The sequence below is a fragment of the Neofelis nebulosa genome, chromosome 8, assembly GCF_028018385.1.
Source record: "Neofelis nebulosa isolate mNeoNeb1 chromosome 8, mNeoNeb1.pri, whole genome shotgun sequence".
NCBI lineage: Eukaryota > Metazoa > Chordata > Mammalia > Carnivora > Felidae > Neofelis > Neofelis nebulosa.
The window spans coordinates 104,937,840-104,956,414 of NC_080789.1; the positions used below are offsets into that span (position 1 = coordinate 104,937,840).

Sequence of the window (18,575 nt, forward strand, 5' to 3'; positions counted from 1 at the left end):
ATAGTGTTGGAAGTTCTAGTATCAGCAATCAGACAACAAAATGAAATCAAAGGCATCAAAATTGACAAAGATGAAGTCAAGCTTTCACTTTTTGCAGATGACATGATACTATGCATGCACAGACTCCACCAAAAGTCTGCTAGAACTGATACATGAATTCAGCAAAGTCGTAGGATACAAAATTAATGTACAGAAATCAGTTGCATTTTTATACACTGATAATGAAGCAACAGAAAGACAAATAAAGAAACTGATCCCATTCACAATTGCACCAGAAATCATAAAATATCTAGGAATAAACCTAACCAAAGATGTAAAAGATCTGTATGCTGAAAACTATAGAAAGCTTATGAAGGAAACTGAAAAAGATACAAAGAAATGTAAAAATATTCCATACTCATGGATTGGAAGAATAAATATTGTTAAAATGTCAATACTACCCAAAGCAATCTACACATTCAATGCAATCCCAATCAAAATTGCACTGGCATTCTTCTCGAAGCTAGAACAAGCAATCCTAAAATTTGTATGGAACCACAAAAGACCCTGAATAGCCAAAGTAATATTGAAAAAGAAAACGAAAGCAGGAGGCATCACAATCCCAGACTTTAGCCTCTACTACAAAGCTGTAATCATCAAGACAGTATGGTTTTGACACAAAGACAGACACATAGACCAATGGAATAGAATAGAATCTCCAGAATTGGACCCACAAACGTATGGCCAACTAATCTTTGACAAAGCAGGAAAGAATATCCAATGGAAAAAAGACAGCCTCTTTAACAAATGGTGCTGGGAGAACTTGACAGCAACATGCAGAAGAGTGAAACTAGACCATTTTCTTACACCATACACAAAAATAAACTCAAAATGGATGAAGGACCTGAATGTGAGACAGGAAACCATCAAAACCCTAAAGGAGAAAGCAGGAAAAAACCTCTGTGACCTCAGCCACATCAATTTCTTACTTGACACATCTCCAAAGGCAAGGGAATTAAAAGCAAAAATGAACTATTGGGATCTCATCAAGACAAAAAGCTTCTGCACTGCAAAGGAAACAATCAACAAAAATAAAAGGCAACTGATGGAATGGGAAAAGATATTTGCAAATGACATAACAGATAAAGGGTTATTATCCAAAATCTATAAAGAACTCACCAAACTCCACACCCAAAAAACAATCCAGTGAAGAAATGGGTAGAAGACATGAATAGACACTTTTCTAAAGAAGACATCCAGATGGCCAACGGGCTCATGAAAAGATGCTCAACGTCACTACTCATCAGGGAAATACAAATCAAAACCATAATGAGATACCACCTCACACCCGTCAGAGTGGTTAAAATGAACAAATCAGGAGACTATAGATGCTGAAGAGGATGTGGAGAAATGGGAACCCTCTTGTACTGTTGGTGGGAATAGAAACTGGTGCAGCCACTCTGGAAAACAATGTGGAGGTTCCTCAAAAAATTAAAAATAGATCTACCCTATGACTCGGCAATAGCACTGCTAGGAATTTACCCAAGGGATACAAGAGTGCTGATGCATAGGGGCACTTGTACCCCAATGTTTATAGCAGCACTTTCAACAATAGCCAAATTATGGAAAGAGCCTAAATGTCCATCAACTGATGAATGGATAAAGAAGATGTGGTTTATATATACAATGGAATACTACTTGGCAATGAGAAAGAATGAAATCTGGCCATTTGTAGAAATGTGGATGGAACTGGAGAGTATTATGCTAAGTGAAATAAGTCAGGCAGAGAAAGATTTAACATATGTTTTCACTCTTATGTGGATCCTGAGAAACTTAACAGAAGACCATGGGGGAGGGGGGAGGGGAGAAAAAATAGTTACAGAGAGGGAAGGAGGCAATCCATAAGAGACTCTTAAATACTGAGAACAAACTGAGGCTTAATGAGGGGTGGGGGAGAGGGGAAAGTGGGTGATGGGCATTGAGGAGGGCACCTGTTGGGTATTGTATGGAAACCAACACTGGGTGTTGCATGGAAACCAATTTGACAATAAATTATATATGAAAAAAAATTTTTTTAAATAAATTTTTGTTGCCACTCTAAAAATAAATAAAATCTTAAAAATAAAATATCAAAAAGAAATAGTCACATATAGTAGCTAATGCTTCTAATATATATTTAATTATTTTATTTTTCTCAAGCAACAGGATAAATACAATGGTTGACAATGGTCAGTTCTCAGATATTACCTCTGTAAAGCCAGAAGCCACATTCCAAGCAATTTTGTTTTTTGTTTTTTAAAAAAATGTTTATTTATTTATTTTGAGAGAGAGAGCGAACGAGCATAAGCAGGGGAGGGGCAGAGAGGATCCCAAGCAGGCTGATGACCATCAGCACAGAGCCCAACGTGGGGCTTGATTCCATGGCCCTGGGATCATGACCTGAGCTGAAATCAAGAGTCAGACACTTAACCAACTGAGCCAACCATTCACCCCCCAAGCAGTTTTGAATCATGTAGATTGTTAACCAACAATGAAAAAAAGGAAAGGAAAAGTTATACGTGGCTAAGGTGATTGACTGCCTTACAATCATTACCAATCCTCACCATGTTTTTGGAGAATCTCCTGGAGATCTGGCTTGGGCGCAGTATCCACAGTGCTTTCCCCATCAACACTTCCTTCGGTATCCTCTTCTGTAGCAGAAGAGCCTACTGAAAGAACATGAAGTTTGGTTTCCAAATCTTGAGCATCTGGCTTCAAAAAGGCAGCTGGACCATCAATGCCTATGGTCCAAAAGAAAGGAAAAAAGAGGAAAATATTATCCATTATTCAGCTGGTGGTTTTGGTGTATGTGATCGAATTAAGAACCACCAAACCATTTCGCTTCTCCTTCCTTAACATTCACACAGATATTTGTTAATAAAGTAACTCAGGACTGGTGTTCAAGTTATTAACATTGTGACTGTCACTAAATAAAATGTACTTGGTTGTATGCTCTAGAAACTAAAGAATGAGACCATGAAAACAAAATAGGTCCTCCAAAGTTCAGATCCTGTCCAAGTCAATAGCTCACCATCTCACATGGTCCGTTGAGTCCTATCTATCGGAAGAATGGATGGTCTCTACTACTCCTGGCTTCATGGTTAACTCTGTCATGATGCAACAATCAAGACAATCCCTTCCTCAAATAGGCCATTCTGGACTAATTCATTTGGCAATGAAAGGAACAGTTCTAGGGTGGACACGAACTTCAATGTATCTTCCACTGATTAATCTATGGCTTTTATTTTAACTCAAAGATCCAGAATGTAATTAAAAGATTTATGAAGGTACCTAGTAACGATGCTAATAATTGTCCCTCTGGTCCATCTGAAAATCCTCCTGCCTTCTCCTAGGTTTGTGAAAACTATACCCTAGTGGGAAGAGGTGCTGCCTAAACACACACCATGTAGGATGACATCATTCTGTGGGGTATGAGGTTCCACCAAAGGAGTTTGCTCCTCGCTACCTCTTGGCTTTGATCGACGTAGCCTTGCTTCTGGATTTGGCTGTACCATGAGTGGCTCAAGGCGCTTTTTTCTCTGCTTCTTCTCCAGCAGCGCTCTCTAGGAAAAAATTGTGATATTATAGCCAGAAGAGTTATGACAGGACCTAGCTGCTTCGAACATTTACAGTTTTTCACTAATCCTCACAAACCTCTTGTGAATTAATTTCTCCTGCTTAAGACATGGCAACACTGAGGCACAGAGAAGGACAATGATTAACTCATTTTGTTTACTATATATTTACCAAACACCTTTAAAGATCTATTTAAAATGATACAAATGCATTTCTAGCCAAGCTGAGGCAGTGATCCAAGTCTATTTAAAATATTTATAGTAATTATGGGGCACCTGGGTGACAGTTGGTTGAGCATCTGACTTCGGCTCAGGTCATGATCTCACAGTTTGTGGGTTCGAGCCCCGCATCAGGCTCTGTGCTGACCACTTGCTCAGACCCCAGAGCCTACTTCAGATTCTGTGTCTCCTTCTCTCTCTGCCCCTCCCCCGCTCATGCTTTGTCTCACTCTGTTTCTCAAAAATAAATAAATATAAAATATTTATAGTAATTATCATATTATTATCAAAGCACGATCACAAGTTTAAAATACATAAACATGCATAGGAGAAAAGATAAAGAAACATAGTAATGGTGATTTCTTTGGGTGGTAGATTACGGATTTTTTTTCCTTTTTCTAGTTTTTGTATTTTCTAAATTTTCTAACTTTTATAATTGAAAAAACATAACACTTCATATCCTCTAAACTTCAAATTATTTCCATATTTTAGTCAACTACGGAGCAGTGGCTTTTCCTTTCTTGCTCATTTTTACATAATTAGAAATAAAACAAATCAGAACCAAGGATAAAGAGAGGGAAGAAAACTTTCAGTCAGGACATTCTAAATAGAAGCAATCAATTTTATGGACAAAAGTGATAGAGAATATGGTAGCAAGGAAAGTCAGGAAAAAAGTATGAGAGACTCTGAGAAAAAAAACCCAACATGATGAAAAGAAAGATACTAGCACATATATTATTTTTAAGCTTTGACAAATAAGAGATTATAATACCTGGAAATTATTATGGATCTGGGATATCTCAGAATAGGAAAGTGCTAAGCCCCAAGCTAAAAAAACTAAACCATGATTTTAAAGCAAAGATATTATAACCTACTTTATTGTTTCTTAGGCAGAAAGCTGTCTATTTACTTTTTTTCACTGATACTGCTTTTAAAAAGTGCCACGAGAAGAAGAGTTACTCCACGGGGTGAGACAATCAGTAGAAAAGGATGTATGTTTTTCCTCAACTGGGCTGATGAAAGCTTGTAGATAAATTCAGAGGACACAGAAGAAACAGAACTACTCTTTACCCAACCCCGTGAATAAGAAAAAAGACTAGGGAGCGAAGATAATGTGCCAAAATGGACTATTCCATCAAGAATGAATAAAGGTTAGAGCAAGCTGGGAAGGAATAACTGAAGTTTCTCAGATTATTTTGAGACTCATGAATTGATATGAATAGATGGACCTTAATGTAAAAGGAACACTAAATACATAAGAGGCCCTAATGAGCTGCTTCTAGCAACTGAGAAGTCTTACGTAGTGGATCGGAAGTAAGCCGGCTGAAGAGATGGGACATGAAACATAATAGACATGAGAAACTGCCGCATCTATGTGGCCACAGTTATCTAGTCTCATATAGTCTCATAACTGGCAACAATTGATGAAGCAAAGATGCAAGCCACAGCCAATCCATTCTGTTAACATATGGAAAGAAAAAATGCTCTACAGAAAAGGGGTATTCTGCTGGTGGTCCAGAAAAGAGCAGCCAAAGACCAAGAATTTGATAGAGGTTATCCAACCTGTCCCAAGACAGAGAAACGTTGAATCTGGTAGACAAGAGTATCCAATTTCCTGGGAGACCTTAGTCTGTTTGTGGACAGGAAACCATATAAGGGCTTCTTCACGGCCTTGGTGAAATGTCCCTTGGGACTACTAATTTCATTTCCTCAAATTCCCTTCTTACCAACCAGCATTCTAATTTTCAATTAATTTCTTAGGTATCATGTTCCCAGAGCAGGGAAGCATGAGCAGCAGAGATGAATGTACACTGGAAGAGCTGGAGTTCCCATTGTATATTAATAAATTGGTATCTGGTTTCATACCTGACTGTCGCGAGTTTGACCAGTGTGAGTTTGTGCCAAAGGACCTGGTTATATTTAGGTTCACTGACAAAACCCAGTTTTTAGACCTGTAAAGGGCAGACCAGACTCCTGGCCAAAGTGATCCTACCAGTGTATCTGGTGAAGCCTTTATCAACTTCAACACAAGTCACACTTATTTAGATCAGCAACTTGAGGGAAAGACACCAAATGTAGATTGTAGTAGCCACCACTACTACATTATAGCACTGAATATAACCTGCTATTGTCCAAATTTTTAAACGAGAAAAAAATCATAAAATATTGGCGGGCAAATTGCTATTTTGGTGAAAAGTGTCTCCTGATTTAGCATTCTAATCATCCTCACACAGTTTGGAGGAGGGAGATAGTAGGTGTTAATTGAGCTTCAATGCAACAATGTCAACTCATATTTCATTTGTTTTACCTTCCCTAAAAAGCTGTAAATGAAGCTGCATAAACAAAGGATTCTTTACAATATTAAAAGAAGGATGGGTAGTCAGGAAGAGAGCCACAGGTGACTGATTGATACCCTATATGCAATTAAAATACGTTGCTTTCAGGACCTTCAGTGTCACATAAGCCAAACCTTTAAATTTCCCAATTCCCTTGGAAACTGAAGAATAACTCAAAGAATCCATCTTTTCCAGAATGCAGTGGTATGTCCTATTATCACTCCCCGGGAGCAAAATATTGGATGGTGATTCCAAAATAAATGAGGAAATAAAGGAGATTAGATGGAGGGGGGATTCCATCAAATGGCTTCATGCAATAAAATAATAAAGCTCAGGCAAGCCTCAAATTAGTGAGAGTCTGACTTCACTGATGCTCAATTTTCCAGAAAGACTCCCTAGAAGTGATGGGCTGGTTACAGTATGACACTTCTGGAACAGACTGGCTGACCACAAGGGGCAACCAGCAATATCAGAATGGTTGCCTGCAATCTAACAGTTTGGCTAAACATAACTAATCTCCCTAGCACGCAAAGTGAGATCAAAAGAAGACGAGACTAAAATTTTTAAATCACACTTCTTTCTCTTTTTTTTTTTAAAGAGAGAGAGAGAGAGTGAGTGAGTAGGGCTAAGGGGGAGAGTGAAAGAATCCTAAGAAGGCTCCATGCTCAGCACAGAGCCCAATGCAGAACTAAATCCCACGACCCTGGTATCATGACCTGAGCCAAAACCAAGAGTCAGGTGCTCAACCAACTGAGCCACCCAGGAATCCCTAAATCACACTTCTTAAAATACCAATTCAGTGTGCGAATGACCACCTCTGTTATAATGATAGGAACAAACAGATGAGCAACCTGACCAAAAGGGACTATGTTGTACTTCAATCCCTTGTCCACCAGATGGCATAAATGTTCTCCACCTAATGTGCATCCGTGGCTGAGTAACATCCCTGGAAGAATCTAAAAATCTTTACAATCTGTAGCCAGCTAAGGAGTTCACATACCCTGAAAAAAAAAGTGAGTACCCTAGAGAAACAAGTAAAAATAAAAACAAAATACACTCAATGAGAAAGAATACCTTTTCAATAAATGGTACTGGGACAACTGGATATCCACATGCAAAAGAATAAAGTTGGACTCTCATCTTACACCATATATAAAAATTATCTCAAAGCAAATCATAGGAAGTGTAAGACTCTTAGAAGAAAACATAGGAGCAAATCTTGGTAATCTTGGGTAAGCAATGGTTTCTTAGATATGACACCAAAAGCGCAAGACACAGGAGAAAAAATAAATGAAAACTTTATGCTGAAACCAATACCATTAAGAAAGTAAAAATTGCAGAAAGTATTCACAAATGATACTTCTGATAAAGAACTTGGATCTAGACTATATAAAGAACACTTATAATTTAACAACAAAAAGACAATAACCCAATTTAAAAATGGGTTTTCTCCATTTCTCCATGTCTCCAAAGAGGACATACAAAGAGCCACTAAGTACATTTTAATGCTCAACATCATTAGTCATTAGGGAAATGCAACTCAAATGGCTGTAATCAAAGACAGAAAATAATAAGTGCTGACAAGGATGTGGAGATGCTGGAGGCCCCAGACATTGCTGGTGAGAATGTGTAAAATGGTTCAGTGACTTTTGAAGACAGTCTGGCAGTTCCTTAACATGTTAAACAGAGTTACCATATGACCCAGGAATTCTCTCACTCCTATTACCTGAGGTATATCAGACAAGAGAGATGAAAGTATGTCTGTACAGAAACTTAGACACAGGTTCAGAGCAGCATTATTTGTAATAGCCCAAGAGTGAAAATAATGCAAATGTCCATCATCTGATGAATAGATAAATGAAATGTGGAGTATCCACAACTAGGAATGTTATTCAACAATAAAAAGGACTGCAGCAGTGATACATGTGACAACATGGATGAACATTTTCCTAAGTAAAGGGGCCAGACACAAATGACTACATATTATATGATTCCATTTTATATGAGGTCTAAAAATCATTTGTACACTTTTTTCTCAAAGTTTATTTATTTTGAGAGAGAGAGGGTGTGTGTGAGTGGGGATAGGGCAGAGAGAGCAGGAGAGAAAGAGAACCCAAGCAGCTCCATACCACCAGCACAGAGCTCGACATGGGGCTTGAACCCACAAACCGTGAGCTCATGACCTGAGCCAAGATCAAGAGCCAGATGATCAACTGAGCCACCCAGGCAACCTTCATGTGTACACTTTAACTGGGTGTATATTTACCGTGTGTGAATTAGACCTCAATAAAGCTGTTCAAAAACCTATATAGGACAAAAACAGCCATGTGTAAATTATCTGTGAATCTAGGATTTTCAAACATTAAATACTAAGATTATACTATCAGGGAAAAAAGACAGATATGAAAGAAGCAAACCTGCTCAGTACTGCTGAAACATGGATGATGAAAGAATGAGTTAAGAGAAGGGAAATGGTCAGTGTGGAAATAAGGTAGGATAAAACTTAGAGCAAGAGTTACCTTGTGTCTCTCGTACTATATAAGGCAGCGAGTGGCCTGGCCAGATACTCACATATCTCATTCTGTTGGCAGGTGTATCCCTTTAGTAGAGATGAATTAATTATACCTTCACACAATGATATTTACTGTAGATATCATTTTACAGACTCCACTTGCTCTGATTCCAAACTTACCAGGCCACTTTAATAATTGCAAACCTCCTGCAGATAGGAATGTGATGACCAGCTGATTCTGGTATATAGTTCATTAGAAATTAATAAATTAATCCCCTGGCTTAGGTTCATCACTTATGAAATTGGTTAGTATGAACCAATCCTCATGAGACTTATGACCTCTGGCTGCTCTTATCAAACTATCTCTCATCCTACAAAATTCATGACCAATGACTCAACCATGGGAACATTCCCAAAGCAGGACTCCTAAGAGGTTAATCTACTGTATACTTCAGGCAGGCGTGGGGAGAATAAGGTTCCCTAGGCTCTCCCACCTCCACTGATAATCACTGCCACAGTAAGCCACTGTCATGGATGGGAGTGCATGGTACACCTCAGGTAGGTTGGCAGGCCCCGGACTATGAGCCTTCCATCAAGATCCTACCAGCCTGTGAGGCCCAGACCAAGCAGCAACCTAGCCTTCCTCAATATACTTCCATCTCAGCTCTAACTTACTCTAAGATCCTATCTAACATTCTGTTATCCAGTCTGACCCCACTCTACAGATGAAATAGTGGGCCCCAGAGTTGAAGAATCTTACCTAAAATCAGGAGCACCTGGGTGGCTCAGTCGGTTAAGGGTCCAACTTCAGCTCAGGTCATGATCTCACAGTTTGTGAGTTTGAGCCCCGTGTCAGGCTCTGTGCTGACGGCTCAGAGCCTGGAGCCTGCTTCAGATTCTGTGTCTCCCTCTTTCTGCCCCTCCCCTGCTCATGCTCTCTCTCTCAAAAATAAACACTAAAAAAGTATTAAAAAGAATCTTCTCTAAGATCACATAGCTAATTAATGGCAGACTAAAAACTAGAACCAAAGGCTTCTGATTCCCAGCCCTATGTTTTATTCATTCTGTAGTGCTGCCTTTGTTACAGGCCATTTGAACACTCAGTTTGCATTTGTGGAAATTCCCTTGCCCCCTGATGAGCAACCTCCTTCTTATGCCCAAGGCAGCATTTCAGGCCCCTTACAGTATTCTCGCACACTATTTAACACCATTTGTACATCAGGCCTGGACATTTTTTGAATTTTAAAATACTCCTACAAAATTTTATGTCTTGATATTCATTGACCACCTCTGGAAAGATACATTAGAAGTTAGTGACAGCCTCTGGTAAAAACTAAGTCATATAGAGAGGGAGAGACTGTTCATGAAATATCTTTTCTGTATTACTGGAATCCATACTTTTATTTTTTTTATTTTTATTTTTTTTTAATTTTTATTTTTTTATTTTTTGGGACAGAGAGAGACAGAGCATGAACGGGGGAGGGGCAGAGAGAGAGGGAGACACAGAATCGGAAACAGGCTCCAGGCTCTGAGCCATCAGCCCAGAGCCCGACGTGGGGCTCGAACTCACGGACCGCGAGATCGTGACCTGGCTGAAGTCGGACGCTTAACCGACTGCGCCACCCAGGCGCCCCTGGAATCCATACTTTTAAAATAAAATATATCTCTATACAAAATTCAAAAACTGCAAAATTCAAAAACTTACATCTACTATGTTATTTCATAGATGACCATAGATTTTAGATGCTAGCACAGTATGTACCAGTTAGCCTTATAAAAATAAATCAAACAAAGATCTACAATTTTATGGGCACATCTCCCTAAATAGAGTTTGCTACGCAATGGAATATCGAAAATAAAGGGCCCATCTCAAGTATTTCAATCTCTTTTGTGTGTGGTGGGGAGGTAAGTATAAGTAGAAATATATATATATATATAATCAGAATTTTCCCCATGATCCCAGTTAGATTAGTTTCCTTCCTAGTTTTAGTTTATGTTTTCCCAGTATTCAAAAGGATTGTTTATTTCACACCCTTTACCCGGCAACTTTACAGATGTGTGCACAACACTAGATGGGTCTCTGTTTAGAGGCAGCCTGCCTCGCAGAGGAAAATGCTGAGACAACCACCTGTAATTGCTGAGAAGTGTTTTTGCTATTTTCCTGCTTGGCTGTGCAAAACTAGACTTGCTTAAGATGTCCCTGCGTCTCTTTAAAGGAAGCAGGTTGGAGGGAGGATACAGCTGGTATATTAACCTCAGCAGTGGTTTCAAGGAAGCCTACTTATAAAAAGTACTACAGCCAGGCTCCCCCAGGACAGGTCACTCATGTTGGGGTCCCCAGCCTTCCAAGCCCACATGCCCTGGGGATCCCTAAGCCCCAAAGTGGATTTCACCGACATATGCCAAGATACAGGTGCCAGGCTGTTGGGGTTCACTTGGCCCTCCCCACGTGGAGGGTGGGCTCTGAACACCAGGCTGCACAAGCACTCCCACAATGGCCCAGGGACAGGCAAGCTCTGTCGTGTGTTCACCTGGGTGCAGGGAGAGCCCAGGGCAGCTGGGGCCCAGAGCGCTAGGCCCAGTGGTACTTGTCCCTGCCAGCCAGCCCTCTGGGGCCCTTGCCAGGGGTGGAGAAGCTGTGGTTGTCCTGTGCTTAGCCAGGTGGCTCCAGACAGGCCTCTGTTGCTATTTAGACCTTGAAGGTGACAGAACTAGATGGGTGGAGCCACAGCCGGGCCACCCTGTCCAAGCATCGTGGCTGCTCCTCTCTGCATACTTCACGATGCAGCATGTGAGTAGGGCTAGGGCCTGAGCAGGATGATGGCACAGCTGATGATGGAGGCCACCACGGCCACCTAGAAGCCAAATGTCTCCTATGGTGGCACAGGCTTGCATACACGGGGTCTCTGAAGACCACTGGGCAACATTTCCCCTCCAGCTGCACGTGAGGAGACTAGACCCCAACATTTGGTGACTTGAGTGTCAGTGGAATGTGATGACAGTTTCTGCCATCACCATGAAAGACTCAGAAGGTGCCATTCAGGGGTGGCCACACATGAGCACAAGCACCAGTGCTGTTCCTGGGGCCAGTGTGGCGTTCCAACCCACAGGGGCCTTGCCCTATGGAGAGTAGGCCTGCACATCCCCACATGCCCCAAAGAGACCTCTTCCCCAGTTTTTAATGAGTCCACCTTTAAAGCAACTTATTACACTAGAAGTCCCATTATTAATTCCAACATTAACATAAATAAGGCAAAACTTTAGAGGTATGTTTAGTCACCTAAAGTCTAGACACTACACGGGAAGACTAGAGCTATAGAATGTCCTAAATTAGAAAACATGCTCAAATGAAAGCAAAATATGTTGGGCATAGGTTCTAAGCTGACTAACAATGATGATCATAGCATATAACGACACACAAGTGTCCATTTATTCCTTCCTTCCTTCAAATATTTAACGAAGGATTATTATGTGCCCAGCCCTATGCTGGGAACTTCTGGTCATCATAAACAGACTTGACTCCTATTCTCATGGAGCTTAGCCTAGTGGAGGAAACAAACACAAATCAAATCACTGAAGAAAAGAATGAATGTGTAACTGAACACTGGGACCAGTGCTGTGAAGAAAACTGTGCTGTAAGCAATCGGGGTTTTAAGCAGGCACAGCAGCATGCTCAGGTCTGTATTTGAGAATGAGAAAAACATTGTAGTTCGATGAAATTGAATAAAATTCCATGAAATTGTAGTTCATTCTTGTAGTTCAATGAAAGTACAATGTAGAGACATATTTAAGGCAGCAGGACCAAATTACTATACAGAAATACAATGTTAACATTCTTCTAACTCTTAGGAAAGGTGCCAAGGAATTTCCAGTGACTATAAATCCAAGGCCAGTTTTATCGCTGTGCTCCTGAAGGCAGTTGGGTCTTGCCAGAGCCCAGGGCCTTGGTTCAGCACTGCTTAGTTACAACATCAGAACCTTTCCCTTTCCTGTCTTCTTTCCATGACCCTGCCAAGACTTCAGAGTTCAAGACTCTGCACCAGCAGATGCATCATCATCATGGTCAGTATAGCTGTTCACTTATTTCATAACAGGAGGGAGACTCCTGATTTGCTCACCTGATTATCTAGTTTCAGCTGTCGAAGCTTCATTGTCTCATCTTCAAAGGCACTATTTTAAAAGGAAAAAAAAAAAGCATGTAAAGAGAAAATTCTGTTAAAAACATGTCAATTTTGTATTCTCCATGTATCTACTCCCCTGGGCTATTTTCAGCCGAATGATTCTGCCTTAGGGAAAGTTTCTAGATGTTACCTGACACTGGCTTCAGGAGGACTTGCCACGCTTATTCTATGGAAAACCTCAGGAGACTGAAGTACCCAAAGGGTAAAAAGAAAAAAAAAAAAAAGATGTAGAACATAGACTCACATGCATGCAGGAATTTTTTTTTTTAAACCGTATGTTGGGTACTAACTATAGCCCAGACACAGTGCTAAGTATCTGACATGCATTATTTTATTTATTCCTCAAAACAATCCTACAAATTAGGCACTATTATTCTTCACACTTTGAACATGGAGAAACAGACTTAGAGGGCTATGCATAAGGTTAAACAGCAGAAACAGACTCTAATCCAGGTCTCTTTCCAGAGTCTAAATTCCACCTAAAAATCCAATATATTTTTCTTCTTTTTTGGAGCTAGTTCTAGGAAATAGAGAATTAAACTAAATGGGGATTGTGGCAGGCTGCCCCCAAATACGTCAAAGTAGCACACTGATAATTCTGAATTAAAGTTTACTTGAGAAACAGCCAATGCAAGCACATTCTGACCCTCCTTTCTGTCCCCCAGAAGCAGGAAGTCAATTTCCCACGTGAAAGGTACTCTTCCTGTACCAGGAGGTAAAAAAACATTTATCACCAGAGATAGAGAATTCAAGGCCTAGAAGTCAATGTACACAAACTCTGCTTAAGTTCTTCACTAATTAGTAGCCAAGACTAAGGTTCTTTGTCTTGTCATTTCTTCACAAATTTATTGTTTCTTTCTCTAAAAGGTATATAAACTGCCTACTTTGGTCATTTCTTAGGTTCCATATCTATGAGACCTCCACATGTACAAAATTAATTTTTCTTCCCATTAATCTATTTTGTGTCATTTTAATTGTTAGACCAGCCCAAAGAACCAAGATTAGTAGGGGGAATTTTCCCCCACCCCAACAACTGTGTATAGCATCTGACTACAGCCTACTGATTTCCTTAAGATCTAGGCAAGTTGGGCACCTGGGTGGCTCAGCTGGTTGAGTGTCCGACTTTGGCTCAGGTCATGATCTCATGGTTCGTAAGTTCGAGCCCGACATCAAGCCCTGCATTGGGCTCCACCAGGCTCACTGCTAGTAGAGCAGAGCCCACTTCGGATCCTCTGTCCACAACCCCCCCCCCCCCACCCCCCCGCCACCCCTTCCCAGCTTGCACTCTTTCTTACTCAAAAATAAAAATAAACATAAAAAGATTTAGGCAAGTCATTTAACTTACTTTGCAAGTTTGCCATTAATAAAATATGATGCCAGTCATGGAAGGAGACTATAAATACAGTTGAACAGACAAGACTTAACACCACTAGGAGACAGATTTGTTTGATGGAAGAAAACAACAACAAAAATGGAATCCAATGACTGTTTTCAACTGATAAACCAAATGCTTTTGAACTTTTAAAAAAACTCTCTCTGAAGCCATTTCTATTTTTGAAAATTTTCTAACTTAAGATTTTATTTTGTGACTCAGAATTCTTGGAAACAGTAGAGAATGAAACAAGGCAGAAATGGTTCTCAGTTATTATTATTTATAATAATAGTAATTATTATTTAATTATAATTTTTTCTGGAGCTTACTATCAGAATCTATTTGAGAAGATAAATTCCATGGTTACCAAGGGAAGCATGGCTTTTCCTGCATTTGAGGTAAAAATACCAAAGCATCTACCCACAGCTTAGTGGTTTACCACTACCTTCACACATTTTAGAAGGTTTTATGCATTTTATTTTATTTATTTATTTATTTATTTATTTATTTATTTATTTTTTAATTTTTTTTTTTAACGTTTATTTTTGAGACAGAGAGAGACAAAGCATGAACGGGGGAGGGTCAGAGAGAGGGAGACACAGAATCTGAAACAGGCTCTAAGCTCCGAGCTGTCAGCACAGAGCCCGACGCGGGGCTCGAACTCACGGACCGCAAGATCATGACCTGAGCCGAAGTCGGCCGCTTAACCAACTGAGCCACCCAGGCACCCCAGTTTTATGCATTTTAATAATGCATAACAACTTGGAATTTGTGTACTATCTCCAAGACTCCTCCTGCCTACTAACCTATAAGCAGATTTTTTTTAAATGTTTATTTTTGAGAGAGAAAGAGAGAGAGCACATGCGTGAGCAGGGAAGGGGCAGAGACAGAAGGAGACAGAGGATCTCAAGCAGGCTCTGCGCTGACGCAGGGCTCGAGCCCAACAGTGAGATCACGACCTGAGCTGAAGCCGGACACTTAATCGACTGAGCCACCCAAGCTTACAGCCTGAACCTGTAAGCATATTTCATAACCCCTTAGATATAGATGACATCCTGGTTCTCTGACAGTTTCCTTCTATTAATTTCCTTCTAAACTATATGCTTAAAAACCTGTTGGGTATTTAAAATAAATCATCTCCTTTATCCCAGTTCAAAAGAGGGAGGGACAAGCAAACAAACAAAAATGTCAGATATGATGTATTCAGGCCTTGACTTTGTAGGTCCCTAACAGTTCTCCTAGACATGTTCCTGTTTTCCTTAATATTTTTAATATTCATTCACATATTTTTAAATCCTAGCTTTATGAGTACAGTACTAGAATATTATTAGTATTTAGTGGATATTAGTATAAATTTGAAAAACTCTATAAAGCAACTAAGACAAAAAATTAAGAATATTAGGATATATAGGGAAAAAAGTATGAATACACAGGAACAGGTAACATGGTAAAAAAAAAATGCACTGTTACATGCTGGTATTTTCTTTTTTTTTTTTTTTTTTAATTTTTTTTTTCAACGTTTTTTATTTATTTTTGGGACAGAGAGAGACAGAGCATGAACGGGGGAGGGGCAGAGAGAGAGGGAGACACAGAATCGGAAACAGGCTCCAGGCTCTGAGCCATCAGCCCAGAGCCTGTCGCGGGGCTCGAACTCACGGACCGCGAGATCGTGACCTGGCTGAAGTCGGATGCTTAACCGACTGCGCCACCCAGGCGCCCCACGTGCTGGTATTTTCAACAGCTACTGCTATGAATCCTGCTTCTCCTCTAACTCACTTTGCCTTCAACACTAAACTAGAATTGCAAAACCCCCTGGCATAGAAAATAAATCATCCTATCCCACCCCCACCCCCACCTCTACACACACACACACACACACACACACACACACACACACACAGCTAAAATCTCAATCATGCTAAATTCTCACACACATCTAAAGTTCTCAAACACTTCTGTTAAAGACGCTAAGAGTGAGGAAACCAGCTGTATCTTCAATGCCAATCTCGACACCATGTAATTCCTTTCATCAAGCCTGAGCAAGCTGAACAGGTTTTGTTATGACCTTAACAAAAGCACTAAAAATATGCTATATAATTATAACATTTAGATACCTCCTATACATCAAGAGCTATGCTTCCTTTGAGCTCTAGTTTTAAATTGTAATTTACCAGAAATAACATATTTTATATACTTATATTAATCTGAACTAGAATTTCTGGTCTAAACTGGAAGATGATCTTACTAAATTTGCATTTTTTCCTTCAATACTCTCTCCTTCCTTTAAAACAAAGTTGTTTAATGGCAGGCCTAACCAAGCCTGGTTCATAAATCAACATAAAACAAGAAGAATTCCTACAGTGTAAAAGAAATGGAATTACGTACTATATTTTCTCCCATTTTTCTCATGGAAAATTTCCTATTTACTGGATACAAACAGGAAAAACCCTAAATATACATCTTATAAAAACAACATAGATCCAACATTGAAGTGCAGCATAGAATAATACCCACAGAACGCCATTCTCTTGAACTACTCTCCATTATATATATGTGCATTATACACACACACACACGCACGCACACACACACACAATGCTCACCACAATAAGTGTAGTCACTATATCTGTCACCTTGAAACATGATTACAATATTATTGACTATATTCCCTGTGCCATACTTTTCATCCTCATGACTTATTTTATAACTGGAAGCTTAATGCCCCTTAATGCCTTTCACCTATTCACCCTATTATTTCTTTAATTGAAAGGATTTTTGAGATAATATATGTGTTACAAGAAGATTGCTGGTGACAAACTCTTTTTGTATGATTTTTTTCTTTCTAGTTTTTTTCTTCATTGGTTGTAAAAATAAAGCATATTCATCTTATAGATTTTGTAAAAATTTATAAAGAAATAGTCTCTTCATAATCCTACCCTCATGAGATAATAATCCCTGCTAACAAGAAAATATCTTTACAAATATTTCTAGTAATTTTTATATATTTGAAATAAAATTTATGATTTTTATATCATTTTAACTCAAGATTATATCATAAGCATCTTTTATGTTATATAGGTTTTTGAAATATAATATTAAATGGCTAGTATTCTAAAATATGGACATTCCATAAATTTTTTATTGTGGTAAAAACATGTATCATAAAATGTAATATCTTAACCATTTTTAAGTGGACAGTTCAGCAGTGTTAAGTATATTTACATGGCTGTTTGCATACAATTTTTTATAGCAGCATTATTCACAAGGGCCCAAAAGTAGAAACATCTCAAGGGTCCATCAACTAATAAATAGGTAAACAAAATCTGATTTATCTATACAATGGGATTTATTCTGCCATAAGTAGAAGAGCTTGAAAGCATTGTGCTACCTGAAAGAAGCCAATCAACAAAAGCCCACATATTATATAATGCTGTTTTTATGAAATGTCCAGAATAGGCAAATGCATAGAGGCAGAAAGTACGTAAGTGATCGCTTAGGGCCTTGTGGGGATCAAAGTTAAGGGATGATAGCGAAAGGGCATGGGATGAAAACATCCTAAAATTCACTGTGGTGATGATTGCACATTTCTATGAATATACCAATAAGCACTGAAGTGTGTATAATTTAAATGGGTGTATTGTATGGTATATGAATTATATTTCATTCAATAAAGCTGTTATTAAAAAATTCATGAGTCTATACTAATTATAAATAAATGGCACAACAAAGATCTTTACAGAATAATCAACTAATAAATATAGAATGAAAAATGGAAGTAGAATGTCACCATTTTATAACCACCATATTAATAATTGACTCTTGCAAGAAACATTGATGGATCCTACAACCATTGAGTAAAATAAGATATTCAACACAATCTCAAGTATCTCCCCACAGATTATATTAGTTACAAAGAGGGAAAGGTAACCTTACAATGAGAAAATCTAGCAGATATCACCTTAACCAAATGAACAGATTCAGCAATGATGGGACAGACTGACATAAGGTATTTCCTGATGTGATGTATCGAGAAGAAAACAATATCACGTATGCAATATTCCTGCCAACAATGTTTGTCCTAAATCTATTCAAGAGGAAACAAACCAAATGGAGGGAAATTCTGCAAGACAACTCTCAGAATTCTTGAGAAAAACATCCTTATTAAGAGACCAAAAAAATTTTTTTTCTAGATTAAAGTGGAGAGACTTAAGAGATTTCTAGCAAGAAAATATAACACATAATCTTTGAATATTAATCATAACATACACACAGTAAAGACTATTATGGGTGCACTAAGGATATTTGACTCTGAACTGTGCTTTAAATAAGAGTATATTAGCATATTAATGTGATAATAGTATT

The 18,575-nt window shown here is 38.9% G+C and overlaps 1 protein-coding gene across 6 annotated transcripts in view; it reads right to left on the reverse strand.

The window, feature by feature from the left end:
• The window catches only part of TULP3 (TUB like protein 3), a 65,063-nt gene that overhangs the window by 17,719 nt on the left and 28,769 nt on the right, over window positions 1-18,575 (reverse strand). For 3 of the 6 annotated variants that reach the window (XM_058744031.1, XM_058744033.1, XM_058744030.1), the window contains exons 2-4: window positions 12,779-12,830; window positions 3,422-3,581; window positions 2,583-2,759 (exon numbers count right to left, since the gene is read on the reverse strand). In XM_058744031.1, the coding sequence (XP_058600014.1) occupies window positions 2,583-2,759; window positions 3,422-3,581; window positions 12,779-12,830 (389 nt within the window). The remainder of the gene's footprint in view (window positions 1-2,582; window positions 2,760-3,421; window positions 3,582-12,778; window positions 12,831-18,575) is intronic. The other 3 variants (XM_058744036.1, XM_058744032.1, XM_058744035.1) reach the window with 3 other exon arrangements.